Raw genomic sequence first — 22,345 nt, forward strand, 5'->3', positions numbered from 1 at the left:
GTATACCTGAAGGAGTGTCTCCACCTCCATCGTTCTGCCCGGACACTGAGATCCAGTGCCGAGGGTCTTCTCGCAGTTCCCTCGCTGCAGGAAGCCCAGCTACAGGGAACCAGGCAGAGGGCCTTCTCGGTAGTGGCACCCGCCCTGTGGAATGCCCTCCCACCAGATGTCAAAGAGAAAAACAACTACCAGACTTTTAGAGGCCATCAGAGAGGGTCTGGTTTTGTCCAGAATGTGGTTAATGCTATGCTACATGAGGGGGTGGTCCGTGCTGCATTGGAAGAGGCAGTGGTGTGACCACTCCTAGAGAAACTGGCTTTGGACCTTTTGAATTAGAACAGCTTTTGGCCAGTTGCCAATACTCCTTTCTTGGGGAAGGTGATGGAGAGGGCCATGGTGGGACAATTGTAGGTGTTTTGGGAAGACACAGATTATTTAGATCAGGCATCCCCAAACTGCGGCCCTCCAGATGTTTTGCCTACAACTCCCATGATCCCTAGACCCAAGCTAACAGGACCAATGGTCAGGGAAGATGGGAATTGTAGTCCAAAACATCTTGAGGGCCGAAGTTTGGGGATGCCTGATTTAGATCCATCCCATTTGTGTTCAGGCCTGGCCGTGTAACGAAGTCTGTCTTGATCACCCTAATGGATAACCTCAGCAGAGAGCGGGGCAGAGGGAGTGCTTCTGCTTCTTGATTTCTCATCGGCATTTGATGCCATCAACCATGGTATCCTCCTGGACCAGCTCTCAGCAATGGGAATTGGGTGCATTGCATAACAGTGGTTCCAATCCTACCTTCAGAACCGAATCCAGAAAGTAGCATTGGAAGAGTGCCTTTCTATGTTATGAGGTGCCGCAGGCGACTGTCCTATTGCCAGTGCTATTTAATACCTACATGAAGCCATTGGGAGTGATCATTAGGAGTTTCAGGGTGAGGTGCCATCAGTATGTTGATGGTACTCTATTTCTCCATAACATCTGAATCAGATGTTATGGAGAAATTTTCAGCCAGATTAATCTTTGTTGTTTTTTTAACACTTTAATAGGTGAATTATTATCTAGTATCTGATGCCTGAAAGATATCCAGTTGAAATCAAATTGATGGGGTGGTGGTTTCTTTTTTAACTTTTGTGCAATGATAGGTTTAAATCCAAATCATTCTCAAACCTATGAGGTAGATGGTATATATCAGGTGAATACAAAGGAGATTAAATAACTCAATGGAATGAAAGAAATAGTAATGTTTGCGTTTTGTCTCCAATCTTCTACACCAGGTGAAAGCTATGTCTGTGCATCCAATGAGCCATTTCGGAAAGTTGATTACACTAAGAACGTTAATCCTAATTGGTCTGTCAACATAAAATCTGTGTCATCTCGATCCCTCACATCTTTGACATCTGCAAGAAGTGAACTGAAGGAGAGCAAAGACTTCATTAAACCCAAGCTGGTAACCGTTATACGGAGTGGAGTGAAGCCACGGAAAGCTGTGAGGATTTTGCTGAATAAAAAGACTGCTCATTCCTTTGACCAGGTGTTGACTGATATAACAGACGCTATTAAGTTAGATTCTGGAGTTGTCAAGAGAATTTGCACACTGGATGGAAAACAGGTAAGATGAATTTATAAGACAATCTTAAATTTACATGAAATATTCAAGTGACCCAGAGTGAACTTTTTCCAGTGTTGAGCTGTACTTGTCAAGCTAATCTCATCAAACATCTTCCCCTTACTCCATTGGACAATATAACACAATTCCTGCCTTCATGAAATTGAAATAGCCTTTTTCTTTTATTGTGGCAATGCCTAGATGAAAGTTCATTTACTTGTATTGTCCTCCTGCAGTTTAACATGATGAAAGCACACTATAGAGTTTGGCAGACAAGGTACTTTGCTTCCAATTACCAACTGATTGAACTTGTTTTCTAATGAGGTAAATTGCTCATGCCTCCAAATCTGCTTGGGCAGCACTTTTTTTAATATATCATTGTAATGTTGGAAGAGACTGAAAGGAGTCTGTTAGAAGCTCAATTCTAAATAGCTAATTGTGTTCCACTTTCTCTTTTCGAAATGCACAGTTCAGCATGTTATAAAAATATATATTGTGAAATTTCCTCCTTGACACATAAGAAATAGATGAATTTTAAAAAAACAAACATCGGGTTTGATTTTTGAATTTAATAAGACCTTGAACACCTACACCTACACGAGACTTTTAAACATGGTAAGCTCTTAAAACAAGAGAGATTTCCTCCCAAATGTTAAAGCATGCTTTCTGGTAAGAGAATGTGATTTATGCTGAATCACAGTATGCTTGGAGCCACAGATTAACATATATATACTATTATATAAGAAGGTATAGCTTTCTTTCTCTCCACAAACCCCATTGACAAAACTGCAGCCCATGCTATAAAAGTAAACTGCTTCGCAAGCTACTGTGGGAGAAGATAAATAGCAGATTATGGAATAATCTTTGTCAACCAGAATGGGTCCAAGTATCATGTGACTGTGAAAGTGTCATGCTTCTCCTTTGTTCAGCTACTGACTGAATCTTATTCAAACAGGAAAATATTGAGTCTGTGTGGCACCTATTTACTTGGATACATTTCAGATCTTTGCCTTGCCTAAAGACGCAGGTGTACATATTTTTTTAAAAAATATATATCTAAAATATATTGCACTCTTCAAGGCTATACCATCTATTTACGTTCAATAATACTCAGCATGGATCTGGGACTCCTGTATTACTTAATTTTCCTTATGTGAGAAAAGGTCATATAATCACCAGGAGTGTTATCTGTGGCGCACTGAATTCACAGTTCCATGGACACCCACAGTGTCAATGACCCAAGGTAGTAGTCAAATATTACTGAAACAGAATGGATTTGGGATAACATTGTTGATAACTGAGCCCCAGAATCTTGATTGTAGAAATAACCTCCAAGCTTTATTCTAGGCTCTTTATGAGGCACAGCTGAAACTGCCAATGTGAGTGGAATAGATTAGGGAAAAAATACAAATTTGTTTTTGTTTTTTTAAAAAAAGCAAAACAAAAACATGTCTTTTTGTCCCTTATGGCGGCTCTAAACAATACGGCTTCAGCTGCAGTTATTGATCTCTCTGTTAGGAGTACTTAGTGTACTTAGTAACAACACAGCATAGTCTTGTAATTTACTGAAGCCAGCTAATAGATTCCACTAAATCCCTACTCCAATATGCCAAGGGTTTCACCATGACAAAATCCAAATCCACTACCAATTTTAGTTTGTAGTGCCCAAATGGGGCCAGCAACAAAATGTTCCACAAAGTGTGATGTGTTCTTGTTCTTGACCGGCTGACTGGAAACCTTTAGGATATTTTCACTTCGGGATAGTTCTGTCCCCTCTTCCATATAGTTTTCCATTTTGCACAGTTTAGTTCCACTTTTGCATTCGCTTTACTTGAAGCAGGGATCCTGGTTTTAAATGAAATCACCTCAGTTTGTTAATAAACTGTAGACAATGTATTTGTGCATCTAAATCTGAACGTGGTGTAAAACCTTCGCATTTTATCAGAAATATATTAGCTTGGCAACAGATCTTGATTGTGTGAAAGAAAGGCGGAAGGAGACACTTGCCATTTGATAATTCTCTGAGGAAGGTTACTAGGCTTCTGTAATGAAACAGTACCTAAAGCTAGTATAAACATGCTTTCAAAGGTTAATGGAAAGCTGCTTTTTAGAGTGAAAGGCTATATACTTTAGCCACAGATTCTATGGATTAAATTACACTCAAAACCTCATTACCCATTGAGTCAATCACCCATCTCCTACTACCTATCTGAGAAGTACCCCACCCCACCCTCCCACTATATATAAGGGTCTAGTGACTTCTGCTTCATTGTATCTGAAGAAGTGCGCATGCAAACAAAAGCTTATACCCAGAACAAACTTAATTGGTCCCTAAGGTCTCTAAGGGATGCGGGTGGCGCTGTGGGTTAAACCACAGAGCCTAAGGCTTGCTGATCAGAAGGTCGGCAGTTTGAATCCCCGCGATGGGGTGAGCTCCCGTTGCTCGGTCCCAGCTTCTGCCCACCTAGCATTTCAAAAGCACATCAAAGTGCAAGTAGATAAATAGGTACCGCTACAGCAGGAAGGTAAACTGTGTTTCCATGTGCTGCTCTGGTTCGCCAGAAGCGGCTTTGTCATGCTGGCCACATGACCCGGAAGCTGTACGCTGGCTCCCTCGGCCAATAACGCGAGATGAGCGCTGCAACCCCAGAGTCGGTTACGACTGGACCTAATGGTCAGGGGTCTCTTTACCTTTAAGGTGCTACTGGACAATTTTTCAATTTCCCCCCTCATAACTTCGGTTCCGCTGCATTGATATTTCTACCGGCAATCTTAATTCCTGTTTGGGATTCATCTAGTCCAGCCTTTCGCATGATGAATTCTGCATATAAGTTAAATAAGCAGGGAGACAATATAAGCCTTATCATACTCCTTTCCCAATTTTGAACCAATCAGTTATTCCATATCCAATTCTAACTAGTTTTCCTAAATAGCACTCAAATGCCAGCATGAATAGATGTGTTTTAAAGTTGCTTTCTAATACTACCGGTATTATTAGTCTGGGTGATTGCTGTATCTTCAGAACTGAAACGCTGCCAGCAAGAAGATTCCTATCCCACATTCCCTCAAAAAGCCCATCAGCAAGATCACAAGACGGTATTTTCCATCCCACCCTTGCAGAACACAGGTCCCAGATTGGGAAAAGGCAGTCCTTCAAGTATTTCAAGTTGAAATCTTGACCACTTGAATGATACCCAACTATATGGCAGAGCAACTGAAGCCAAGCAGTAATGATTGTAACAGGAAAGGATGGTATGGAATGGAATGAATCACATTCTTCTCTCAGCTGCTACAAGAAAACACTCTGTTCCACATCCAGTCTAGGTTAATATACATTTGTTAAGAACTGGAGAAAGGGAGCTAAATGCAATGCTTTTCATCAACTAGCCTGTTTGGCAGTCTAGTTTATATTCTGGCATGCTAGCTGGAAGGTACATTAGTAAATAGGTTTTGCTTTGATTATAGAGAAAAATGAGGTATTCGAAGAGTGGAGGAGGGAATTAAGTAAATTCATTTGGAACAACAAAAAACCCAGGATTCAATACAAACTCTTAACAGATAGCAAAGAAAGGGGTGGGTGGGGGGTCCCTGATTTAAAAATATATTATGCAGCAGCAAATTTATGTTGGGTGAGAGATTGGATTATTTTGGAAGATAGGGAATTATTGGATATTGAGGGGTTCAGAAATAATTATGGGTGGCATGAGTACCTTATGAATGAAAGGGAGAAGAAGTATAGAGAACTTACGGATCATGTGGTGAAAAAATCACTGTTTAAGGTTTGGGAGGAGAATAAAAGGATTTTGGAACCCAAGATCCCCTGGTGGTTATCACCAACTGAGATAACATCGGTGAAGGGAGGAGTGAGGAAGGGAAGATGGATAACATATCGTGAACTGATTGAAAACAAAGAGGGGCAATATGTACTTAAATCATACGACCAGGTAAAAGAAGATTGCACAAGCTGGCTCCAGTACAATCAAATACAAAGTATATTCCAAAAACATAAATTAATTGGCTTCCAAGAGAAAAAATCAAAATTACAAGAAATATTACTCGATAAAGAAGATAAACATTTGACTAATTTATATAAATACTTGCTAGAGTGGAATCTTAAAGATGAGGTGGTTAAGTGCAGCATGGTTAAATGGGCACAAGACATAGGGAGAACTATCTACAGTGTACAGTGGGATAAACTGTGGTCCGAAAGTTTAAGATTTACAGCGTGTACAGCAATAAAGGAAAACATAATGAAAATGGCCTACAGATGGCACTTAACACCGCAGAAAATAGGGAGAATCTATAAATCGGAATCGAACAAGTGCTGGAAGTGTCATAAAAACATAGGTACATATATGCATTGCTGGTGGTGGTGTGAAGGTGTGCAGGATTTCTGGAATAAAATATATGAGAAAATGAAAAGCATGCTAAAATTAACCTTCACAAAATCACCAGAGATATTCTTACTAAGCATGATTCCAGACAGTGTGCCTAAAGACAGGAGGTGTATTTTGTTGTATGGGAGTGCAGCGGCCCGGACATTGATAGCACAGAAATGGAAGGGCGAAGAACTGCCAGGGGTGGAGGATTGGCAAATTAAGATGGTGGAATATATGAATTTGGCCAAAATGACGGCAGCAATTAGGAATGTCCCTAGACAGAAGACCCAAAACGAATGGCAACTAGTGGAAGAGTACTTCAAAAAAGAAGGTATTAAGACAGAGTTGGTGATTTGCTTAATTTAAAGAATGCATGAAGAGAGTGAATTATCAAAGATAAGGAGGTGAGCCTTTTTTTTAGAGAACTAGGAGGTAGCAAGTAGAGGAGGAAAAGGATAAGTAAACGCTAAGTCGACAATCGGAAGTTCTTTTTTATAAATTAGTATTTTTTTTTTTAATACTGGTTTGTTTTTCCCCCCTCCCCTTTTCTTTTCTTTTTTCCCTCCTTTTTTTCTTTTCTCTCTTTCCCCCTCCCTCTCCCCCCTCCCTCTTCCTTTTGGTCCTCTGTTTTTCGCTTTCTCTGTTGTTATTTTTTTTCTCTTTTCTTTGTTTTTTTTTTTTTGTTTTTTTTTTTGTTTCCTTTTTGGCTCACCTGACTCTACCATGATTACGAGCATTCTTTAGGTGAATTTAATCTAAAGATGAGGTGGGGTGAGGTTAGCCTCTTTATGTTATATTTTTATGTTATATATTATTATTTTATTATGAGTTATATTATCAGTATTATTTCTATTATTTATGATTTTGTATGATTTTGTATGATTTCCTTACTATCTATACCTTTACTTTGTTTAGTTATGTATGAATTTAAGAAATTGTATTTTAATATGAACTTTAATAAAGACGATATTTTAAAATTAAAAAAAAAAAAAGGTTTTGCTTTGATACAGCTTTGTTCTTATTTGCACTACCTCTGCAGACTTTAAAAAGGGTTACTGAATTAACACTTGTCTCTTACAGTTTTCTGTTTTTCAAATAAAATACAAATGACTGCTGTTCTCTTACAGGCCTAAGGTTGGTTCCCAGTGCTACATCAAGGATACATGTATTATCCTTCATTCCCGAAACAGTACACCTCATTCCATGTTATTCTCCACTGTGCACAAGATCATATGGTGAAGCTGAAAATTAGCTTACAGACTCCTTCGTTTGCTTCTCATTACTTGTACTGTGAACAGAATGTATAGGCATGTGTCCTAATTGATGGGAAAACATTCGGGTTTTTTCTTTTTTAAAAAAAACACAACTATGTCATGTTTTACATAATTTCAAATATGGCTACAAACAGGTTAGGATAGAACATTATCCCCAAGAGGGTCATTCAAGGAAGTGGCCTTTGTAATGTCAGGTCTGTTTAAGAGAGATGGGATTCTCTTTGGGTTAGTGTCTACTATTGACCTCGAAATTGCACCTGCAGATCACATGTTAGCTCCACAACTGGAAAAAAAGCTGAAAGAGAACAAATAATTAGGTCTTTAAAATGAAACGATAGAAAACTAGATAGCTGATGAAAATAATATCAACACCTAGTAGAAAAATAACTGAGAGAAGTGGGAACGAAGTGAATAATGAAGAAAAATAGCTAGGGAGAATGAGACAGGGTGCATGGGAAGCTGTTTTGCTAGCCTGCACTATTCCTTTTTGACTTGTCTGTCAATTTTAACCAGCTGCATGCCATTCCATTGAAACTCCCAACTTTATCTTCTCTCATTAAAGCGGCTTCTTTGTTATCCTTTTAAGCTGCACCCTGCCCATATATTATAATATCCTTGCCAATTTGTCAGACCTCCATGGTGTGAGGGTTGCTTTGATGTATGGTAATCTGCCTTTGGACTGCCTTTCATTCTGCCTGGAACTCGCCCCCCCCCTTTTAAAAAAACTACAGTTCTATAGCTAACATTCCCTGTACCACCTGCCTCTCTGGTAATTCTGTTCACTCCATTAGATCGAACATGTGGTACAATCAATAAATCTTTCTGTTGACCTCATAATTTGCTCTTATTTCCATTACGTTCTTCTGGTTATCTAGATGTCTCTATAGTTATCAGTTGGCATTTTAAATCTCTGGCTTTTTATCACCAGTACATTCATGAAATGAAAGTGATAATGTACAATAGCTTTCTCCTCCAAATGTTTTTGTCTGCAACTTGCACCGTCTTGCCATTGGCTGATGGACGTTCTGGCCCAAAGCCTCTGAAAGGAACTAGATTGGGAATGGCTAGTGTCTTTATATACATATGAAAGAATGACTCTCCATATTTCTGTGAATATATAATGCATAGTAAATTGTAGCATTATACAGCAGCTGTCTGGGTTTTTTTAACATATATGTCATGCATACTGCATATGCATGATAAAATACCTGCATTCATAGGCATAGCCAGGACTTTTGTTAGGGGGAGCAGAACTGACATAATTGTTCAGTTAAGTATTTCTATTATTTTCTTTGATGGGGGGAGGGGCAGCTGCCCCCTGCCCCGCCATGGCTACCCCCATGCCTGCATTTGGCAAGTGGTTTGTGTGAGCCTGGGCTTCTAAATACAGTTGAGTTTAGAGACACAATAAATCCTTAGAAGTACAGTGGACTCTCGGGTTGCGAACATGATCCGTGTGGGAGGCATGTTCGCAACCCGCAGCACTGCGTCTGCGCACGCACGGGTCCTAATTCGGCGCTTCTGCGCATGTGCAGAGCACCAAAACCTGGAATTAACCTGTTCCGGTACTTCTGGGTTCGGTGAGGTGTGCAACCTGAAAACATGCAGCCTGAAGCGTCTGTAGCCCGAGGTATGACTGTAACTAAATAGGTTTGATTTGCTGTATATTCTTTAGAGCAGGCACCCCCAAACTCGGCCCTCCAGATGTCTTGGGACTACATCTCCCATCATCCCTAGCTAACAGAACCAGTAGTCAGGGATGATGGGAATTGTAGTCCCAAAACATCTGGAGGGCCAAGTTTGGGGGTGCCTACTTTAGAGAGTGTAAGTTTGGGAGATGTTCGTGAGTAAATTTATGCCAAAATGCACAGCTTATCTTTAGCTTATAATCATCAAATGTCATTGTCTCTAGACAGTTGTATGTGTACTATCAAATACCGTGTTTCTCATATTATAAGACACGTCTTATATTTATTTTTTCCTCAAAAAAACACACTATGGCTTATTTTCAAGGGATGTCTTATTTTTTTCCTCCTCCTCCTGCCGCGGCCGGCATTGCTGCTGCTCCTATCACTATGTCTTATTTTCGGGGTATGGCTTATATTCCTTGAATGCTTAAAAATCCTGCTATGGCTTATTTTATGGGGATGCCTTAAAATATGAGAAACAGGGTAATACACCCTGTAATGTTTGCTAATACTGTGGTGGATATATACTGGGGTTGGGCATGTCCACCCAATCTAGTTTGGGGCCCAATTTGGTGCTTTGAGTCAGGTTCAGTCTGACCCAGGATGATCTGGACCTAACATTCCAGACCCTGAACCAAACTGGGGACCTTTTGCAGCCCTAGTTGTTTAATTGTGGTTTGAAACCCTAATTACACATAGTCTGTGGTCAGGAGGAAGAGAAAAAGACACAGGCAGAGACTCTTGCCTTTGTCTCTTTCTCCCCTTTCTTGCCACTGACCCCAAGTTTTATTAGGGTTTAAAATCCTAATTAAACATGCAGTCACATGACCACCCCCCACCTGAATCACTTTGGGTAGGCTCGACTTGGAGTGATCCAGGGCTGCTTTAAACCACTCTGGGCAAATCCCAGATACATAGCTGCCAAGTCCCGGTTAGAAAAATACAGGATCAGCAGTGCCGGCACCGGAAGTCACAGACATGCGTAGAAGCAACTTCCGGTGCCGGCGATGCCCGATTTCTGGTGCCCAGACATGGGCAGAGCAGCACCGGAAGAAATCCGGGGAATTACGGGATATTTCGCCATTCGGGATGACAGCGGGAAACGGCTTTAAAAACGGGGGTTTCCCGGGGGAAACGGGAGACTTGGCAGCTATGCCCAGATAAACCCAAATCATTCATGTTTGATATCCAGGATTTGCCTGAGGCCGATGCACAGCCTTAATATTTATCAGCTTTGGAAGGAAATGTAGAATGACCTCTCTTTAGAGTTTCTTTCAGTATTATGAAGTTTTATACATTTGTCAAATGAAGACACATCTGTTGGGTGTGCTTTATATTTTTTGTTTCCTGAATGCTGTTTTCAGTTGTGAAAGTAATCCAAGTGTTTTTGGCATGGAGACCACAACAGTAAGGAGATTGATGAGGAGTATTTTTGTTGACTGTCCAAGATCTCTTGGCAGCTTTTGAAACAGTCAACCATGGTATTTTTCCGGCAAGACTGAGTTGAGAATAGAGGGGCTTATTTTCCAGGAGTTTCATTTCAGAAGGTGGCAATTAGGGGATGCTGTTCAGCCCCTTGGCGTCTCTATTGTGGTTCTTCAGAGTTTGAATTAGCTCCCATGCTGTTTAACATCTACTTGAAACTGCTGCATGAGGTCATCCAGAATTTTAGATTGGGTTTTATGGTAATTTGTACTGGAATATTTTTAATTTGCATTGGAGAATTTTATTGTGTCTTAGTAAGTGATCTAAATTAGCATGTTTATTTTAATTCTATTTAGTAAGCAAAGCAACAAACTTTGAATCTGTCAGGCTTGCCTAATATTTATTTGCAGTTAGCACCCATTCATTGTTACCAGTGTTCGAAACTCACATTGTGTTTCTAGGCACATTTTGCGACAGGAAATTTCAGATTAAAACTGCCACTGCTGGAAGGAAAGGAAAGGAGGACCTTTTTCTGCCTCCCCTCTTCCAGTTACTCTCTGAAGACTGGAGAAGAGACTCTCTGAAGAATATCAGGGAGGTGAGCAGGGGAAGACTAGACCATGTGAAAAATGAACATAATATTTTAGCTGCAGTTCATTCATTTTCAGCATTTTATTATTGTTATAAAAAAAAGTGTGCCTAGGCCAGGCATCCCCAAACTGCAGCCCTCCAGATGTTTTGGCCTACAATTCCCATGATCTCTAGCTAACAGGACCAGTGGTCAGGGATGATGGGAATTGTAGTCCAAAACATCTGGAGGGCTGAAGTTTGGGGGTGCCTGGCCTAGGCATTGGGTTGTTGCTCCCATAAACTGGGTTTAAGGTGCCATTTAGTTCCTAGCTTTTATATCAAAATTTCTAACACTGATTTTTACCCATGAATTTGTGAACAAGAAAATATTCCATGGAAAAATGAAGTGCTTGGGCGGGGGGGGGGGGAATCTGTTCAGTTTTGGAAAAGTTTTCACCCCTGGCTCCAGAGGAAAGTCTAGAACCTCCCATTCACTATGCATGGGAGGCAGTTTTTGATTTTTGGAGAGGCTTTGATTTTTAGCAGCCACATCATGGTGCATTTTAACTGCACCATTAATATAATGTCTACTTAGGCCATGCATAGGATTATGCTGTGCAAGTGGGAGGGGACTTCAGCTGGTCGCAACCAACCTCTTTTGAATTATCTCCCTGATTACGGTCAGTGTAAAGTCTAGACACAACAATATAAAACATGAAATGTGAATAGATGGCATCTATGTTTAAGATAGAGGGATGCGGGTGGCGCTGCAGTCTAAATCACAGAGCCTTGGGCTTGCCAATCAGAAGGTTAGTGGCTTAAATCCCTGCAACGGGGTGAGCTCCCGTTGCTTGGTCCCTGCTCCTGCCAACCTAGCAGTTTGAAAGCACATCAAGTGCTCCGGTGGGAAGGTAAACGGCATTTCCATGCACTGCTCTGGTTCACCAGAAGCGGCTTAGTCATGCTGGCCACATGACCTGTCTGCTGGACAAACGCCGGCTCCCTCGGCCAGTAAAGCGAGATGAGCGCCGCAACCCCAGAGTCATCCGCGACTGGACCTAATAGTCAGGGGTCCTTTTACCTTTACCTTTATGTTAAGATAATGTCCATTCAAATTGTATTTGGTGTGAGAAACATGGCAAAGAAGGTGCCCACTCAAGAAATATAGATAGATACCTTGTGCTAGGTTAGACTGTTTAACTCAGCATCGTCTATTATGAGTAGCACTGTCTCTCCAGGCTCTCACTCTTTCACCTGATCACTTTAACTAGAGAAGTCAGGATTTGAACCTAGGACCATCTATATGCAAAGCATGCACTGTACCAGTGAATTTGCCCCTTCCTGATGATTATGCGAACCTTAAATGGATTAAACATGAGTTCCTGTTCATAGAAAAGTTTAATTAAAATATTTCCATTGTGCCTCTCAGTCAAACAATATAAATACAATAAAATAATATATTTTAAAACACACCCACACCCCTAGCTTTATATCACAGTTTCTTTCCAGCCTCATATCACAGCTGGAGTTGTAATTGCAGTCTGTCCAGTGAGGACAGGACTAACTCAAATTTGCATTTTGACATTTTAATTGGTTTAATCTTGCATCTTTTACTGTATTCCAAACTAAATTGAGTTGGCCAGTGAGTCATTTATGTACAGTATTAGAAATACTGGGATAAGTGTTTTTCTTGCAGTTCCCTTCTTGGGAATACTCTAATTGTAAGCAAGCATTTTATTTTAGGTGCAACCTATATTGTTAGGTAGCTCAAATATATTTGTGTTTGCTTTTTTCTTTGACTAATAGAATACCTTCAGCAACAGATAAACTGCTTTATGCCTTTTCTTTTTATACATACAAATTGATCTGCCAAACCCTTTCGGTAAATCCCCAATTTATCATGCATTAATATTTCAGAACCATTTAACACCCTGCTGTCTCTAGATTCTGACAGTATAATGGGTTGTTTGTGGGCAGAAAGCATCAGCTATGGAGAACTTATTTCTAAAATGTAGTTCATTAAGCTATAGTTGTTTTAAGCTAACACTGTGTGTTTCTTTGTATCTTGGTTTCAGCCCCTAGATAATCTAGTGGTTTAGTGTTTAAGGACAATAATTAAAACACTACTTACATCCATTTGCCTTCCCATTGCCCCATGCAGGTCCTTTTATAAAAGTGCTTGTGATGCTTTGACAGTAAACAATCTGCAGTCTGAGCAAGCAGTGCTATTCAGCAGGGAGGAATTGAAGTGCCCTTTTCACCTCCTACTATATGCTGCAGGCTGTGGAGATAATTTTTTAAGTCTAGGCCTGGCTTGTTGGTGGCAGATATGAAATGGGAAATGAGTTGCTGACCTATTTCCACAGCAAGCTTTCCTTGCATTTTGCACTTTAAGGCCCCAAACTATTAACACAATGGTTTCAGACAGTTTAGCTGAACAATACATTATTTTTAATAGGGGATGCGTTAACATGAGAGGATGAGGGAGTTCTTCCTTAAAATTAGAACAGGCACAGAATGGTGATTAGAAATACAATGTGCAAATTGGCAATTAAGCTTGCACTTCCCTAATAAAAAGTGGGGGGGGGGGAGAGATATATCAGAGAAGAACAATAAACCATGTTCAAAGCTCCTACAGTAAGTTGAATCCCATCTTGGTCATTCTTGGAGTAGGGCAATTGAAATAAAAGGAAAGTAATGACTGAGTTAAGTCACATTGGTTTTACTAGGTTTTCCCATTGTCTTCAACCTAAAGTATTCAGCTTGGAGTATAGCCATGTTGTTTGGAGGTTTGTTGATACCTGTATTATTTAATGTGATAGAGGAGATTGTGATTAAGGCTAGGGTGCTGTCCCTAATTAGATACTGTACTGCCATTATATTTCAATAATACATGCAAAGTGAGCACTGATTCACAATGAGGTGGAATCTACACACATATTTAAAAAACACACTGTGAAAAATGCTTTTTTTAAAAAAAAATGTTTTGAAAAATACATTGGATTTGCCACAGCTCACTGTCTCCATCTAGAGTCATATTTACAGCACACTTAAAAAGTTTTTATTTGCAGCTGTATAGCTGAGTCCTGGGTATTTCTAGTTGAGCTGCTTGTTATTATTTCTCAACTAAATTATTTCTCAACTAAACACACACACACACTCCCCTGCCAATTATTATTGGGCGTGCTGTACACTCACGCTTCCTTTCCTTTGTCCATTAAACTGAGCATTTCCTCTTTCAAAACGTTAAAACCATATCCTGTTTCCTTGACATTAATATTGTCCAAGGCCATAGGTGGCATTTAGATCTTGCACAAAAGAGAATTTAACTGTCTTTCCCTAGCTTGATGTTTTACTACAGCTTGCATCTGAGGTTGAGGGCTGCTTTCTTTTCATCGAGTCTTTATTCCTCTTGAAAGAAGAATGTCGTCCGCTATTTGCCTTGAAACAGTTCAAGCTTGTTTTCATTTACTTGGAAGCGAGCCAAATTCAGGAGACCATTTTTAACTGCACCTTGGAAGCAATGTAACTATCCTGGAATGGTTCCACTCAGAAGCCCTAGATGTAAGCTTTTAGATTTGCAAGAATAGCACAGCTAACCAGGATTCCGTTAGCTTATAAACAAAATGAGCTGTGATGCTTTTCTTTAAAAAGTGAAATGAATAAAATAAAAAATCAGCTTCAGTACTGGGATTTCCAAAACTGATGGAAACATAGAATTTAATGGAAAGCTAGTGAAGGTGATCAAAAACATGGCTGAGAAGCCCTTTTATCCATGGGGATGTGTCTAGTAGCAGTTTTACTTGCTGCTTGTTCAGAAAATTTTCAAATAACGTGCAAATGTAAACATAATGAAATTGCTGCTCATTGGAGGGGCCCACTTATACATAATAGATATTCAGCAAAAAACTTTGCATTAGAAACCATAATCCTTTTGTATATTTACTTTATCGTATTCATAATCTGAAAAAGATAACATTCATAAAATGCAGTTTTTGATAGCCATATTCACATGTGACTATTCAACTTGGAGACTGCATTCAGAAAAGCAGAGCTTTATAGCTGCAATACACCTCTCTTCAAATTCCAAACAAAAGCACTCATTTTCCTACATTTGCAGATGCCCCTCCATTGTGATGTGCACTCCTTCTTAGTATTTTCTTTACATTTATTGTTATGCTACTGTAAAAGGATCAGCTGCATGCCTAGCACTGCACAAAAGGGCTTTCCCAATCTGTGTTAGATCATGGAACAAGTAGACAAAGAGAAAATGGACAAAAAGGGGGCAAAATTGCTTTAGAGCTTAGGGTGTTCGGTTTTCTTTTGTGGTCTCGTAGTGTGGGCATGCACCTTTTTCCAGCTATTGTACAATGAACACCACAAATGATGGCTTGAATGATATTCGGGAGTTGCATGGGTATGATTTCTCTTAGAGTATGGTTAATTTTAAACCTTTGCAAAGAGAGGAACAATTATTATTTTTCTGCACAGAGGATAGATATTCCTGTTGTTCAGGCAGGCTAGGAAAGAGTTAAGTATTTGTCTTGTCAAAACTGCTTAACTATGTTGAGGTGAATTACTTTTTCTCCAGACTTATGTAGACATTTATCCTTTATCATGAGGTTATGCTAAAGCTAACCGGATACTGGGAGGAGAGAACGTTGTGTCATTGAGCTTGATAATAGAATCAAACAAATGCTCAGTGCTACATGTTTCAGCCTACAGATGGACTTACTGTAAGTTCAGCCAGCTTTTATCTCTGGTTTAGCTGCTATGACAACTGCACTGCTTTCAAATGCCTTGTACAAATGATCTATGAGAGTGCTGAAAGTCATTGATATTCTGAGTGTTTTTCTACTGCAGCCAGCAACAAACCTTCCCCGTACTCCAGCTCATATTTACTGTTATCATAGAGGGTAATGAATGCACATTTTGTCATTAGACAAAAGGACTGAAAGTGTTAAAACTAGGATTGCAGCTAAGCGCAGTTACAAGAGAGTATGCCCCACTGAATACGGTGTGGCTTACTTCTGAGTAAACATGCACAGAATTGCACTATAATTCCTCATACCCCACCCCCAAATCACCAATAGATTTTTCTTCCTTTTCTTTTCTGTTTATTTCCATTATTCTCCTTCTGTTTTGAAATTCTAGTATCATTTCTTGAGGAGAGGGGAGAGATAAGGGAAATTAATATTGAACCCCTGTATTCTTCAGGCATGTTCATAATTTGTCTTTTTTGTTTTTGTTTTCATTTTGTTTTAAACATGTAAAGAAGGCCTGCCATTTATTCCAAATCGACATAATTGTCACATAAAAAAGTTATGTTTAAAATACATGACCAGGTTGCAGTGACATCAGTGTTTCCAGATCTAGTCAGCATAATAGCCACAAAAAACAGTCTCTCTCATTATCCAGGCATGGGTAATCTCATAACTGTGGTGGCGAGACTGAGAGCAGGCAAAAGGAACCAGTTTCAGCATTTCAGAAAACAGTTCACCATGACCCGAGGCACATCAAAGGCTTCCCAATTTCAATATTTTAGTGCAGGCATCCCCAAATTTCGGCCCTTCAGATGTTTTGGACTACAATTCCCATCTTCCCCGACCACTGGTCCTGCTAGCTAGGGATCATGGGAGTTGTAGGCCAAAACATCTGGAGGGCCACAGTTTGGGGATGCCTGTCCTTGGTTCCCACTCAGTACTCAGACTCCCAGCTCAGTTATTGTTAAAGGCTTTATTCCGAAATTCACTGCAATGCCCAAATGTAGATCAGACCATAGTTTACACAGTTCAGAAGTCCACAGAAGAGCTCTAAAATACATGGTTAGGAGTAAGCTAAAATGTCCTGACACTTGACATGTTTCCTGAGCTCCCTTTTGAAGGACAGAGTGGGCATTGTTCAGTCAGTCAATCAATCAATCCTTTTTGTAGTCAAAGACCAACAACAAAGTCAACAACAACAACAACAACAACAACAACAAATGTCACATCTGCATGAAGAAGCGGATCATAATCAAAAAATTCCCTATAAACTTAATTACATTAAAAATAACACTCCTTCAGCTAATGTCTCTAGTCCAGAGATTAAAAGTGGATACTGTTATGTGCACAGTTGTTGTCCTGAAATATGGGACTAGGCAAGCCAGCAGGCCCACCTACGAGTAGGTTGGGTCTGCTTACACCAGCATAGCTATTGCAGCATACTTAGTGATGGACATGTAGTTGACATGGCTTGCCTCGCTGTCTGCTCTAGTCTTGGATTCCTCCTTTTTGGGACAGAAGACACTTCACTAACAAGGTGGGTGGCCAGACTTAAGTCAGGCAGTTCTATTGTGCCAGTCAAGGCACCTGATAACACTGATGTGGGAATCTCTGCCAACAACAAACTGGGCATGTTCCCATCATCTAGACCAGCGTTTCCTAGACCTCTTGGCCCTCTCCAAGATCCAGTTCTGCACATTTGTCCCATTCTTCTCCAGCAATGACCAGCTCTGCCGAGACATTTCAATGCAGTTCATGACAGCTGAGCTCATTTGTACTCTCCAGCACTACTGGGAAATTTATAAAATAGCTGCAATTTTGTTCCCCTTTCAACGGAAGTGAATGAAATTTGTAGGCACAGTAGTTCATTCAGAATAGATAAGATCAAATTAAATTGTCTGCCAAGTTACAGACAAATCTTCAGGGGATTTGTTTTTTAAAAAAATGAAATGGCTATAATGTTTTGATTTTGAGATGGGATCCTGAGGGTGTAATTCCTGCCACCCCTGACCAATTACTCCCTCAGGAAATGCAGTGTTTAACAGAAAAATGGTTGCCTACCCTTGTTATGTGCGAAGCAGAAAGGTAGCACAAAATGTAAACTTCTCTCCTTAGTCTAGCTGGTCCACTCAGTAATATTCTTCTTTGTTTTTTATTTTTAAAAAGGTTACCTGTTTGCAAGACTTTTTTGGTGATGATGATGTTTTCATTGCCTGTGGACCTGAGAAATACCGTTATGCTCAAGATGATTTTGTACTAGATCACAGTGGTAAGTACTGTCTGTACATTTGTTTTGAACCGTAAGCTTCCAGTGCTTATGAAAGCACTGAGTGACATTGTGACTGCGTATTCCCCCCCCCATATATATTGTACTGATAAAGACTATAAATGGGGTGTATCAGGTGTTAGGGGAGGAGTATTACCTCTGGTAGAAGACATGCCCTGCTCCTTCTGGGGTAGTTTGATCACCTTTGGTCCCCACCCTGTATTCAGTTCTCACCTGTGGCTCCTAGAAGCTGCATGCAACAGTGGCCACACCCTGAGAAATGGCGTTGGCTGGCTGTCTAAACCAGGTGAAGGTAGCCAATGGGTCTCAAACCCTTGGTGATTTAGGGACTAGCCCTGCATACGAAGACAGCCTATGGTGGATTCAGTGGACAAAACCAATAGTGGGTCCAAGGATCAAGTAGGCGGTTTCTGCAGATGATGTAGAGGGAAGTGAGGGGAAGATGAGGCTCTTCAACCTGGGAAGGTAGCCAATCTAGGAGAAGGAAAACACTGATCCTAAACCTCTAATGCCTTGTGGGATATCTTTGGGAGAAGAAGAAGCTAAGGAATAAATGCTACAGAAATCCGGAGTAGAATCAAGTCCCTAAGTCAGTTTGATTCTGCCTTGTATGCCTTCTTCTGACAACAAATGCAGACAGGCTGGTGGCAAATGTATTGTTCTTCTTTCCTTTGGACTACATCAGCGAGGCTGAGAGTAGGGTCTTGTTGCCTGGGGAGCCCAGGACCTCCATACTGGAAGCATAGATGAAAGCCAGAGGTGAGTTTAGGGGAGCGTGACTGCTTTTGTTGCACTGGGCACTGAGCCTTGGGGGCACAACAGGGATGCTGCAACTATGATTTAGAATGGAGCACAAGAAGTGTGAGGGGGCACCTATTTTTTGTAGGAAATTTGAGACCCCAAGTTCTGTTGCTGTGAAAACCTAAACTCTGTAAAGGGGACCCGTGAGGGAAGAACATACATTCCTGAAAATACGAGGGTCTTGTGTGGTCCATTTTAAAGAAACCATGCCATATAGGAAAAAATATACCACCAGCATTATTCCCTGTGCACGTCAATGATGGGAAGATGATGGAATGATGCAATAAGACACAAAGGGTTCTTGGAGAAGCAATATGGAGCATCAAGGCATTCTAATCCCCAGGATCCATATGAACCTGAATCACAGAGTTTTGCTGAAGGACCTAAGAAAACAGATTTACTAGAGACTGTTGTTTATTAAAATAGCTAACTGCACAGTAGTCTAAGGGACAGTTCAACTTTCAGTTTAAAACTTCTAGTGTACATTGTGTTGCCTATTCATCATGTAGGAGCAGCAAACAGATTGCGGTCTCAGTGGGCACAATAATTACACTTACAGTTGGATCGGAAAGACACTGGTGTGAACAGGTGGAAGAGGACTTGCTCCAGTCAGCTTTGATGAAATATGCAATATGTTAACATTCTTTTATATTCTTTTATTTGTAAAATAAATGATCTACAGAGAATACATTCCAACAGAGATGAGAGATATATAAAATTCATATGTACACTCTCCTATTGTAACAGGATAAACAACCAAATTTGTTTTAAAGCAACTTGAAAAAAACATTAATTTTACAAGATTTGACCAGATGTCAACAAGTTTATAAGCCTACAAATTTATAAATTCCTTTTGGTTCATTTGAGAAAAACTGTTTATGAAATGAGTATGTTTGGGTGATAAATTATCTAGTTGGTAGGTGGTTTTGTTGGAAGTGATTGCAACTCTAAAAATATTTCTTCTGCTATCCATCTGTTTGTTTACAGAATGTCGTGTTATGAAATCCTCTTATTCCCGTTCATGCGGGATATCAAGGTATGCTGGACCTAAAAGCCCTGGATCTAAAAGCCCTGGATCTAAAAGCCCTGGACCTTCACGTCGAAGTAAATCACCAGCTTCAGGTAGAGCTTCCTGGGTGGATTGGAGAAATGTGCATTTAGAACTTTGTTTGTTTCATTAATATATTTTCGGCTCGTCAATCCCCAGAAGCTCTCACACACAAAATGTCTACCAGTAAAATAAATAGTTTTAAAACAGCAGAACAATAAAATTAGAGCCAATAGTTGTTTAAATATCATTTGTTAAACAGTATCTAGAAACCCTTGGCAAATAAAAAGGTTGACACTTGACTGAAAAAAGTCCATACCAGAAAAGCACCACCAGGGAAAGAATTGCAAAGTACCACCACTAAAAAGGCCCTATCTGAGTTTACCACCTACCTCACTACTGGCAGCAGATAAGACCTGCAGAGGTGCCTCTTGAGGAAGACCTTGGCGCCCATGGAAGTTCGTGTAGTAACAAGTGTTTTTTTGACATGCTAGTCCTTCTCTTCCTTGATGGGTGTGCCCCACCACAACCCCCTACTTCTCACCTTAAGCTCACTCAAAAAGGTGAGGCAAAATTACACACTCCTCAAGCCTGAGGGAGATGCAAGGGTTTCAGAGGATGAATATGAATAAATTCAGTTGTACACTTCTAAGTGTTTTCCCTTCGTCCACTCCATTCTTCTTTTTGAGGCCCATGACTTTCTTACTCCTCTTTTCTCTTTGGTATCTTTAGCCAACACAAAATGCATCTTCCTTCTCCCTATCTCTTTGTGTCTCCCCCTCCTCTTTTTTTTTTTACAGTGCTTGTTCAGGTTATATTAAGCTTTTTGCCCCAGTTACGTTTTTGATTATGTCTTTCAATACTGCTCCAGTGTCAGTATTTTAAAATATCAATGTTTCAGGGGAAGTGGTTCACTGACAACCGGAGAACAACGGATTGTTGATGTGCTGAATCAAAAAGCTACTTAGTATAGTGGCCCAGCAGTACCATCCTGAAGTTTGGACTTAAGTGTACATAAGGAAGAAGACAGAATAAGTCTACTGGCTGTTGTTGTCATTAAAGACCTGGACATAGAGCAAAAGACTTGTTGATTTTCTTACTGCAGAGTCATATGAGATTCTCTCCCAGGCAAAATATTAAAAGTCCCACCCACCCAAGCATATTACCTTGCCCTCTAGGCTTTTTCAGCTTTTGGATGGCATATTTCATTTGTGTGGCGTAACCGTTCATAAAGAGAAAGTAGACTTTGGAACGTAATAGGCAACTGGAAATGAGAGACACATAATTAACCACCTGAGGTGAAAGTTGGCAGGTTAGCTGAGGGCAGTTACCAGGTGACTTTATCACAAACAGGTTACTGAAGTAGCATCTGCACACCATATGCTCAGGCAGGCCCAAGGTTTGGGGAGATGCGAAAGGTTTGAGCATTCATGATGCGTTTGTAAAGTTAGTATTTGATCCGTAGGCACAACAGACCTAATTATTTTAGGTGGTTTTATCCCATCTCCAATATGGCACCCCTACCTTTCCCACAACTCGACAATTTCCATATAACTCAGTTTATCTGGATCTCCAGTTCTATTAGTTCTTAAATTACTTTAAATTGGACTATGCATAGTAGTAAATATAGGTTCACTGTAAGCCTTTCTGGAAAACCACTTCTTGCTTTTTCCCTTTTTATGTTATCTTTCTTCCTTTCATGTCTCTGAATAACCTATATCCTGTCTTTTTCCTTTGTGTCAATTGAATGAATACAGTAAAGAGGGGTGGCCATTACTCCAGTGCTTACTCTTCAGCAAAATCCCCAGGTGAGCCATGGCAGTTATGGCTGTGTACCAACACTTGTCTCCTACCTTTTCATTTTTAACCCTTCCATCTGCTTCTGTGTGCCTATTAGTTTGCACTGTGTGTTTTTATGACTTGTAAAACTAAGACATGGTGAGTTTATCCTGTCTATAGGTAGACCTTGGAAAGTAAGAACTTAGGGATCAGACACCTGCGGTTAGTATACAATGGAGCGAAATTTGTTAAGATATAATCTGGCCAGTACACAAGTAGTACTGGGGTGGGGTGGGGCAGTATATTTAAAATTCTGTATGAAATGAGCAAGATTACCTGAACAGCAAGGGTTCCCAAAACTTAAATTCAAGTTTAAGTGTGGTATGGCATGCAAATGTTGGTTTGGCATACAAAGTTGAAACAGAGTACTGTATCTTTTAAAACACTATGCCCACTTATTTAGAGAAGCATGTGAATATTAAGACACTAACTTCAGCTAAGGACTTGTGGGGGACGCAGGTGGCGCTGTGGGTTAAATCACTGAGCCTAGGGCTTGCCGATTAGAAGGTCAGCGGTTCGAATCCCCGCAACAGGGTGAGCTCCCATTGCTCAGTCCCAGCTCCTGCCAACCTAGCAGTTCGAAAGCACGTCAAAGTGCAAGTAGATAAATAGGTACTGCTCTGGTGGGAAGGTAAACAGTGTTTCCATGCGTTGCTCTGGTT

The 22,345-nt window shown here is 40.3% G+C and overlaps 1 protein-coding gene across 7 annotated transcripts in view; it reads left to right on the top strand.

The window, feature by feature from the left end:
- The window catches only part of DCLK2 (doublecortin like kinase 2), a 77,351-nt gene that overhangs the window by 20,139 nt on the left and 34,867 nt on the right, over positions 1 to 22,345 (top strand). For 5 of the 7 annotated variants that reach the window (XR_004692494.1, XR_004692493.2, XM_035113963.2 and 2 more), the window contains exons 2-5: positions 1,278 to 1,612; positions 17,875 to 17,977; positions 19,784 to 19,918; positions 21,602 to 21,652. Coding sequence is in view for 5 of the 7 variants with exons in the window: in XM_035113963.2 (XP_034969854.1) it covers positions 1,278 to 1,612; positions 17,875 to 17,977; positions 19,784 to 19,918; positions 21,602 to 21,652 (624 nt within the window). In the remaining 2 variants the exon portion in view is untranslated. The remainder of the gene's footprint in view (positions 1 to 1,277; positions 1,613 to 17,874; positions 17,978 to 19,783; positions 19,919 to 21,601; positions 21,653 to 22,345) is intronic. The other 2 variants (XM_035113964.2, XM_060278656.1) reach the window with 1 other exon arrangement.

Source organism: Zootoca vivipara, chromosome 9 (assembly GCF_963506605.1).
Source record: "Zootoca vivipara chromosome 9, rZooViv1.1, whole genome shotgun sequence".
NCBI classification, from domain to species: Eukaryota; Metazoa; Chordata; class Lepidosauria; order Squamata; family Lacertidae; genus Zootoca; species Zootoca vivipara.